The following is a 10080-nucleotide window of genomic DNA, read 5'->3' as shown; positions in this document are numbered from 1 at the left end:
CACCCTATCTCAATCCATCTGGAAAGGTGTGGACACTATGATCTGAGCAAAGCTCTTACCAAGGTGAAATCTACACCCGCAGGTACAAGAATGGAGTGAAACTAGTTGGTGTGGCAGGTAGCCTAGGGGTTAAGAGCATTGAGCAGGTAATCAAAAGGATGCTGGTTCAAATCCCCTAGGTGGCAAATCGGCCTGTGTCCTTAATTTGACCCTAATTGCTCATGTAAGTCACTCTGGATAAGAGTGACTGCTAAATTACTAACATATTTTGGGTAGATATACTTCCTGTTGTAGCTTTTCAATTATTTTAGTTGAGTCTTTGATTTACTTCACTGTCTGGGGTGTGTCTGTGTAAATGTGGGGTCACTGGGATTACAACTGTGACTAATGTCAGTATTGCAGACTGTAATGATCAGCAGACTGACCTGTTCAAGAGGTGGATGTGCGCTTCAGTACTGAAATGACACCATTCAAAATAGTAAGGAGGAGCGACTGACTGACTGCTAATTCTAAGCATGCTTAATCCCAAGGGCTTTAACAGACAACAGATGCTCAGGCTTAATAACAATCACCACTGTGCTATCCCTAAGGTTCCTTAGTGTTTTAATTAGGTAATGTGTTATAAGACACTAATACCACTTTGTTTTAACCCTAATTGCTCCTGTAAGTCGCTCTGGATAAGAGTGTCTGCTAAATTACTAAAATGTCAATGTAATAACACTTTGTTGCAGTAATAATACAGTAATAACACTTTGTTACAGTAATAGCACAGTAATAACACTTTGTTACAGTAATAACAGTAATACCACTTTGTTACAGTAATAACACTTTGTTACAGTAGTATCACTTTGTTACATTAATAACACAGCAATAACACTTTGTTACAGTAATAACACAGTAATAACACTTTGTTACAGTAGTATCACTTTGTTACATTAATAACACAGCAACAACACTTTGTTACATTAATAACACAGCAATAACACTTGGTTACATTAATAACACAGCAACAACACTTTGTTACATTAATAACACAGCAATAACACTTTGTTACATTAATAACACAGCAACAACACTTGTGTTTATTTCATCTCCAAAAAGAGTAAATGACTCCTTATTATTTCCAATGGCATGGAGGAGGATATGAACAAGATACACAAAAACAAGAACATTGTTGGCAAGAAGTGTTTAATATTCTCAACAATTCCTTCCAAACAACCTTTAATTGCAAAATATAATGTGTGGATTTACAGAGTACCAAAGTTGTGTAGTACAAAAAAACTGAATATAAAAAAATATTTCACCCTACATCATTTTGTAGAAGAAAAGCTAAATGTTTTTCTTAGAAATTTTGGAGCTCATCCGGATACACAAAATTATTCCTGAAAAGCTTGTATGCTACAAGTTGGCCTCCGAAAATCATCATCACCAATCCAGAACCTGTGACACAAGTGGATATAAAGGATAGACCTATTTGAATGCATCAAGTATTGAATCACTTGCAAAATAAATGTAGAACGACTAATTAATGCGATGATCAAAATACCCTGTATATAACAACAAATCATGTTTGTATTGGCTTCAAATTGATTGAAATCAAGTATGATTCCTTACCAAGGGCAATCCAATAATGTTCTGTTGACGGGAAATCAGACATAACTGGATGAAAGAAACAGACAGGATAGTAATTGAATATGACACATATTCAACCATATCAAATAAACTAATACATCAAATCAAGCTTTCTGTCAGCTTCTGAAACTGTATGATCATGATGTTCTTCTGACAAGCCTGTTTATACTAAAGTGGCCTTACAACTTTGCATAACATAACCTACTGTAGATTGAAATCTCAGCAATTCAATGATAGGATTAACATTGACATTGTTTGTTATTTTAATCTAATTCATTAGCAGATACTGAAACTGGTACTAAATCATCTACTAAAAAGTGTGACTCAGGTGGGAAGTAGATTCATGTGGAGTCATTGATGTGTTTGCTATTGTCAAACCTGGCTTTACTGTAGAGCACAGGCAGCACCAGACAGACAGACGCCATCACACTAGCGACATTAATTGATGTTAACCAATAGAAAGAGGGACTCTTGAAGCATGGTGCTTGACACAGATTTAAATACAAAGTAGACAGCTGCATATACACAAGGCAGTGATTAGACCATATGTACATACTTGTAAAAATTGCTCTCTTGCTGCTTACCTGCTACCGTCAGACCGATGTGGATTAGTGTGACTGTGATGGCGTAGTCCCACACCCACTCCTCGACAATCCACGCAAATATCAGGCCTCCCAAAAGATAGGTCAGCTCCATGGAGATCACTGTCACTATGCAAGAAATACAAAACTACACACCTCAGCCAACATGCTTACCAACATGAACACACAGAATTCAAGGTAGTCCATCTAAAAAAGGGATGTTGCTAACTACTGAATAACAAGAATAAAGCAGAGTCTTCGATCAACTCACCTAGGTATTTTGGACTTTGCCATGACGGCTGTGTTGTGTAGTCAAAGGGTGCTAAAAGGCTGTCAACCTCATGTACTCTGCAGAGATGATGAATAATGAGAAACTTGGGTCATAAATGGTATATTTGCTGTTAACTGTAGTTACAGTAAATGTGTGAGGTAGCACTGGAGACATATTGTAATGCTTTTTAGCAGAAACCAGAATGAGGGTTCCATGCAGACACTGTGCATTTTTATTTTGTGGGTAGTTTCTGTGTTCATGAGACAGGAAGTACACGTCAATCATGTACCACAACATATGACAATGAAACTATATGAAAGACAGGATATACTTCATTTGAATATTGTGGAAAATATCTATTATTTTAGACTCACCTGAGAATACCAATGCAGAGACTGACCACTATGTAGTAAACAGCATAGAAGGATATTATGCACATCAGCAAGTTCTGGAGAACAATCTGTAATACATAACATCACATCAGACTCCGTCACACAAGACCCTCAAAATGTCAGATGCTCATTCTTAATAAAACCTCAAATATGATCCATAATAATATGGATTCATTTGATCATTGCTGTTGCCACAAATCTACAAAAAAGGAAGGCCATTTAGAAAGTTTCGGACTGAAATACTTGCATAAACTGAACTCAGATAGGTTCAGTCATTTCATTGAAAGGTATTAGAATTCTATACCAAATGCTCTAACTTGAATAGTGAGCTGTGTTGCCAAAACTACAGCAGCACATGACCTATGTACACAGTGCCACACTAAGTAGACACTGGTAAACATGTACACCTCCTGTAGTTCTCTACTACTACATTTCCTGTGGTATCCAAAACTGAAGTCCAAGGTCTTTACCCATGTTTCACTGACGTTGGTCTTGATCTTGACTGATGTTGGTCCATAGCGCTTCAGAGTAGACCCACAATACCCACAACACCTGCAACAGTAGTCCAACAACATGAATGGCCGCCTTTTCTTTTATCAGTGGAGACGCTAGAAGGCCGCCTACAGTAGAGCAAACACACCAGGGGATGAGGGCTGGTCTTACTGGTTAATGGGATTACACACACGCAAAAAGCTTCCTGTCTCAATCCAGGCTGGATAAAGCACGCCCCAAGGCTCAGACCACTTCTACAGCATCACCAACACACAGTGGCTAGAAATACACCTGAGTGGGGTGACAACCAACCTCTCTTCACATCACTGTGATGTCACTGCATACATATTCACTGGACGGTATTATTTTTTAAGCTATTAATGTGTGGTGTTGGCCTGTTGGGGTGTATATACTGTAACAGCTGCTGGAGCACCAGGAGGCAAGCCAGACATGACTCTGAGTAAATTAAATGTAAATAGGTCACACACTTCTTTAGAACAGTGGAATTGTCTGCTTCTCTGGCCAGTTGATCTACAGCATACTGCACAGCAAATTGGCCAGTGTTACCTAGTGTAGATTTTTCAATGTAACTTTTCTATGGTTGATTCAGGAGTGAAGTTAACTCTGTAAGTGTTAATTTAACACTCATTGGTGTAAAATAACCAGAGTGTTGGCATTAATAACCAGAGTTGAGCTCTATTGCAGGTTGGTTTTTAGAACAGTTTGATTCAATAACTATGCTTTTCACGTATATTGATTGATTTATTAGTCTTATGCTACTCAAATATAAATAACATTTTCTAAACTAATCCAATCTGTTACTTGGACTTATTACACCGGTTACTGAAATGGTTGTTACAGTTTAGATGCTTTAGGTAGTCTCATATTTTAATATTCCCAATCCAGGCAGTCATTCTGAATACAGGTTGCAGGTGAATACAAATTCCAAATGTTGGATATTCCCAGTCTAGCTGTATTCCAATAGGAATTACAGATCACTTTGCAAGCCAGCATGAATTTCAGGTCACTGTATTAGGTTACAACTAGGCCCTCAACATAAGGCGTTATGAAATATGTATTGTATTGTCTAAAATAATTACAGTTGAATGATAACATATTTGCTTAGGATCTCACTTGGTGAAGTCCATAGGACTGAAAATGAATGAATGCAACAACGATGTCACTGTCACTAATGAATAGTCATGGGTTGTAAACTCTACAATTCACTCAATAGGAAAGGCACACTGGGAAATATGCAAATACGACTTTACCCCTAGCAATGTGTTAATTTAACACTGAAAAGTGTGGACTGTATAGACACTGGAACAATGTTAAATGTAACACTCTACAGTGTTGATTTAACACTGGAGAAGCTGCTGTGTGTGTGCTACGACATATGACCTCTGTAAAACTGAACATATTCTTGAATGAGAGTTGAGACATTGAACAGGCTCCTGCTACACGGTTGTTAAAACCATGACAGAACTTTGAGGGAAAGCAAACAAGTCCTAAGCACTTAAATCATTATCCCAGTCATAAACCCAGTCTTCAGTATGCCTTTTGACAATCACCCTCAGCACAGCATCATTTGAGCTTCTTTTCTTTTTAGCGAATTAGTGACACTGTAACTCACTAATCACTAATGTTCTATACAGTGAGTGGATTGTGCGGTGACGCCAATAATGCATTAGAGAAGAGACAGATCACCAACACAAAGCATGTCTTCAGTTAAATACTCAGTCATATGCAAGAAAGGGCTCCCAATGAAATCTTTGCCCGCATGCCATTCCAATATGCACATTCCATGAAATGAAATTGAGCTCCAAAAGTAACAAATTAAATGTACACTATGGTGATATGCAACAGCAGTAACACCCAATGCAGTATGCATTAGCCAGACATGCTCTCACAGAGCAGCCCATAATAATCTGAAGACAAAGCATGAAAGATTTTATAGAAAAAGTAGAAAAAGAAAAAGAAAAAGTAGTCATACATTTTTTTATAACTGCATGCATTGGTAATGATAAGCATGATTGACTACAAATCTGCACAGATAGTTACTGTACATTTGTCTCTAGACAGCCATTACTGATGAAAGTCATACGTTATGTATTCTATTATGTACTGCTACTTTTACTGGAACAACTCTAGATAAACTAACTAGAAGTCCAATAAAGGTATTTGAATTAAAAAGTAGGCCATGGATACAGCCTATTAGTGTTTTTCATTTTGATGTCATTACATCAAGTTGAGCCAATTTGTATATAGTAATGGAACTATAGCATGACATAAAGAAACGTTGTACATCAATATTTGCATGGTTTCTTGCACAGGACTCACAAGCACAGATTCATTTTAGTATATCAAATGCAACGAAAACGAGCTTGCTGCGTACTATAAACCTAAGCACAAAATTGAAAATGTGTTGATGGCGCACTACGTACTAGGATACAACACAATGTCGGTAGTGAAACGTTTTCTGACGTTCTTTGTGCCATTTCGCAAGTCACCCCGTTTCACTGTCGACAAGCACACTGGGTTGTATTTTTAGTAACATGGTATTCGTGCTCTTGTATTCCCATTATCGCATATTTCATTCTCCAAATATCCACAACGCATCAATAATCATTTGCTGGTGCTTTTATTTCAATGGTAACGTTATGCGACAAATAATGGTTAAATCTATAAATATTTTGTTACTCAACCAGCTAAAACTTTCGATATTGCCATCATGTGTTCTTCAGTCTAGCTGGGGCACTCACTGCAAGCACTAGCTCAGAGCCACGCTCATGCGCATTGACGGCTGCCTGGGCAATTTGTCAGTACTCGTGGGAGAATTTGGGTAAGAAACAGACAAATTAAAACAAATGTACTTTAGGATAAAACAGTTAATGCAGGAAATTATGTCTTATTGTAATTAGTGATCTATTGTGTAGTCTAATACTTTCGTGAGAGGTTCATTGCGACGGAATTTGACCAAAACTTAGCAATAAAGTACAAAACGACTGGACGTGTCATCAATAATATCAGCCAGGAAGAGGTTCAATGTAAAGCGTTAATCTATTGCGTTCTAAAATTGTAACAAAAGTTGCGTCGAAAATTACTGCAATCGATAGAAAATATGTTGCGCTACATTTCTTGTCTATAGGAGACGTATATAATAATGGTATATTGTACTCTTTCAAGAATAATGCGCTTCAGTAATTCCCGGTTATGGATGTGGAAAGGAGGAACTGTGCGCTTGACAAGCGATTTGGACTAAAATATTTATATCACCATTTCCTTCCAAAAAGCTGTCAAGGCAGTTAAATATAATTTTTGTTGTAGTGCAACGAGTCTGCAGGCCTGCCGGTGAGAATTATATAGAGTATATTCCAGCTCCGCCATTTTGGGAAACTGCCTTTAAAACACATTAAATAGTATCAGAGCAAAGAAAAGTGTTTAGATCTGATACAATGCATGTTGGGCGTCTTGCTAAGGGACATCACTACATACCTGTAACACTCCTAGTTGGAATACAAAGGAAATGCGAACTGGTTGCGCCCAACCGAATAATTTAATCCCACTAGTAATAAAAACTATTTGACTCAAAGAGCTCGAAATAAATATGAATAACGCTCATAACCGGTAGTGAGCATCTGATTATAAAATCTAACACACATGGAGAAGAATATGTGCACAGTCAACATGCGGAATTTTCCTTTGTAATAATATTTTTGGATAATTCAAAAAAGTATTCCCGCATACGATGCAATTTTGACGTTTAGCAGATAGGAGTAATCCTTCAAATAGTTTGGGTTGTAAATTAAATTATATGTTTGCGTCAATTTGAAGTTACTCTCATATTGCAATTTCATAAATGACTGTCAACGATTTGCTGTTGATATAGGCTACTGTAACTGCCTGAATGGGCGCATACATAAAACATAAATTATAGCCTATACCCTACCCCAATGTCAGGAATTGTATTTGAAAGACAGCAATATTGATGCATCATATTGCATAAACTATCAATAATTCATATTTTCTATAAAATACATTAGACATTTTCGTCTCGATTTTCTGTTCAGTGATTTCATTGTTGAATAGGGTCTGAAAGTTTCAAACGCAGTCGTCCTAATGTTGTCAGCAATGACCTCTAGTGGTTGATGCACGTCATCGAGTTCCAATCACATGGCTTCCGCTGTTACGTTTCGACAATAGTGAAACATTGTTGCAAAGCAGCTCTGTGAAATGTTATTGAAACATTGTTGCCAATCGGCTCTGTGGAACGTCACTTTGTTTTTCTTTATTTCATTTGAGTTGCACTTTAGTTAGCTAATGTTATAAAAAGCCTTTTAAAGTCAATTTATGTAGATTTAGTAGGCCTATGACATATTTATTATGCAGTGCATTATTTATTGTCTGGCTTGGCTTCATCTATCATTGTCTATTTCAGATATCACCATTTTTAATATGGATGAGTCTACAAACATCACAAATGCAGTAACCCCTGATTTTGATGTGTATGGTGCCATGGACTGGAGTGATGGTGTTGGAACCTTACCTGGGAGTGAGCTAAAGGTACAGATCACCACAATAGCCAAAAAGGTTCAATATTGTCATATATATATATATATATATATATATATAGTATCAGTCAAAAGTTTGGACACACCTACTCATTCAAGGGTTTTTCTTTATTTTGACTATTTTCTACATTGAAAGCTTTGCACACTCTTGGCATTCGCTCAACCAGCTTCACCTGGAATGCTTTTCCAACAGTCTTGAAGGAGTTCCCACATATGCTGAGCACTTGTTGGCTGCTTTACCTTCACTCTGCGGTTTAACTTATCCCAAACCATCTCAATTGGGTTGAGGTTGGGTGCTTGTGGAGGCCAGGTCATCTGATGCAGCACTCCATCACTCTCCTTCTTTGTCAAATAGCCCTTACACAGCCTGTAGGTGTGTTGGGTCATTGTTCTGTTAAAAAACAAATGATAGTCCCACTAAGCTCAAACCAGATGGGATTGTGTATTGCTGCAGAATGCTGTAGTAGCCATGCTGGTTAAGTGTGCCTTGAATTTGAAGTAAATCATGACTGTGTCACCAGCAAAGCACCCCCACACCATCACACCTCCTCCATGCTTCACGGTGGGAACCACACATGCAGAGATCATCTGTTCATCTACTCATCGTCTCACAAAGACACGGCGGTTGGAACTAAAAATCTAAAATTTCGACCACCAGTCTAATGTCCATTGCTTGTGTTTCTTGGCCCACGCAAGTCTTTTCTTCATATTGGTGTCCTTTAGTAGTGGTTTCTTTGCAGCATTTCGACCATGAAGGCCTGATTCACGCAGTCTCCTCTGAACAGTTGATGTTGAGATGTGTCTGTTCCTTGACCTCTGTGAAACATTTATTTGGGCTGGAATTTCTGAGGCTGGTAACTCTAATGAACTTATCCTCTGCAGCTGAGGTAACTCTGTGTCTTCCTTTCCTGTGGCGGTCCTCATTAGAGACTTTGTCATCATAGCGGTTGATGGTTTTTGCGACTGCACTTGAAGAAACTTTCAAAGTTCTTGAAATATCCGGATTAACTGACCTTAATGTCTTAAAATAATGATGGACTGTTATTTCACTGTGCCAATTTGAGCTGTTCTTGCCATAATATGGGCTTGGTCTTTTGCCAAACAGAGCTGTCTTCTATATTCCACTCCTACCTTGTCACAACACAACTTATTGGCTCAAACGCATTAAGAAGGAAAGAAATTCCACAAATTAACTTTTAACAAGGCACACCTGTTAATTTAAATATATTCCAGGTGATTACCTCATGAAACTGGTTGAGAGAATGCCAAGAGTGTGCAAAGCTGTCATCAAGGCAAAGAGTGGCTATTCTGAATAATTTGTTTAACACTTTTTTTGGTTACTACATGATTCCATATGTGTTATTTCATAGTTTTGATGTCTTCACTATTATTCTACAGTGTAAAAAATAGTAAAAACATAAATGAGTAGGTGTGTCCAAACTTTTGACTGGTACTGTAAATATTTGTATTATACCTAGCAGAAAAAGGAAACATTATAAGGAAATTAAATGAGCCGTTTTGGTAAGGACAAATGCAATGTTATATATAATGTATACATCATAAATTGTAAAAATCATAATTCGTTTTAGTTTTTCCTGACCACATCGCATGGCCCTAATCACAGTATTCATCTAAATATAATTACTCCTCACGTATGTGTGTGTTATGTTTATCAGTTTAAGGTGAATGAGTTTGGAGTCTTGGAGGTCCTAACAGAGGAGGGAGATGATGAGAGGGTGAAGAAGTCTCATGCTACCACTACATGGGCAGTGCCCACTGCGCAGGAGGGTAAGATGGCATGGTTCAATGTACACAACTTTGATATGCTCCCAACAGGGATATATTTGTGAGATGTAAGCCTACACATGTACAATGTTTGTATCCCCATTGGGATCTTACATAATATGCACCTGTCTCTCTAGCACCTGACCTGGTGGGATGTGCATATATTTACTCTTTCATCTTCCTCTTTCAAGTAAGCATGTTTAACTGACGGTTTTCACTACCTTATCACATACCACATACACAGTCTTCAAGAAACGACTTCACATCAGTAGTGGTGGCTTTGTTTTTATGACTATTCACAACACCAGATAATTACATCAGGTAACTGTGCTGTCTGAAAAATGCTTTCATCTTTT

General features: G+C 37.7%; 2 protein-coding genes across 2 annotated transcripts in view; one reads left to right on the top strand and one right to left on the bottom strand.

The window, feature by feature from the left end:
• Positions 1-1182: 1182 nt before the first annotated feature.
• Positions 1183-3461, bottom strand: tmem244 (transmembrane protein 244). Its single transcript, XM_038968003.1, has 6 exons — positions 3347-3461; positions 2859-2944; positions 2485-2561; positions 2217-2342; positions 1615-1659; positions 1183-1440 (listed from the first exon to the last, which is right to left on the bottom strand). The coding sequence occupies exons 1-6, from the start codon at positions 3449-3451 to the stop codon at positions 1343-1345; spliced, it is 537 nt and encodes a 178-aa protein (XP_038823931.1). The 5' UTR covers positions 3452-3461; the 3' UTR covers positions 1183-1342.
• Positions 3462-7823: 4362 nt separating this feature from the next.
• The window catches only part of l3mbtl3 (L3MBTL histone methyl-lysine binding protein 3), a 34127-nt gene continuing 31870 nt past the window's right edge, over positions 7824-10080 (top strand). The window contains 2 exon segments of the mRNA XM_038968094.1: positions 7824-7931; positions 9616-9727. Of these exon segments, the coding sequence (XP_038824022.1) occupies positions 7824-7931; positions 9616-9727 (220 nt within the window).

This window comes from Salvelinus namaycush, chromosome 29 (genome assembly GCF_016432855.1).
Source record: "Salvelinus namaycush isolate Seneca chromosome 29, SaNama_1.0, whole genome shotgun sequence".
NCBI classification, from domain to species: Eukaryota; Metazoa; Chordata; class Actinopteri; order Salmoniformes; family Salmonidae; genus Salvelinus; species Salvelinus namaycush.
The sequence above is the reverse complement of the archived record's forward strand: the minus strand, read 5'-3'. Positions and strand labels throughout refer to the sequence as shown.

Bases quoted from the DNA above. Each gene is read 5' to 3' on its own strand.
- tmem244 (XM_038968003.1), bottom strand. From the start codon at position 3,451: ATGTTGTTGGACTACTGTTGCAGGTGTTGTGGGTATTGTGGGTCTACT. The intron at 2,562-2,858 runs GTGAGTCTAAAA...TCATCTCTGCAG, and splicing joins CTCTGCATTGGTATTCTCAG to AGTACATGAGGTTGACAGCC. The intron at 1,660-2,216 runs GTAAGCAGCAAG...TCTTTCATCCAG, and splicing joins CATCGGTCTGACGGTAGCAG to TTATGTCTGATTTCCCGTCA.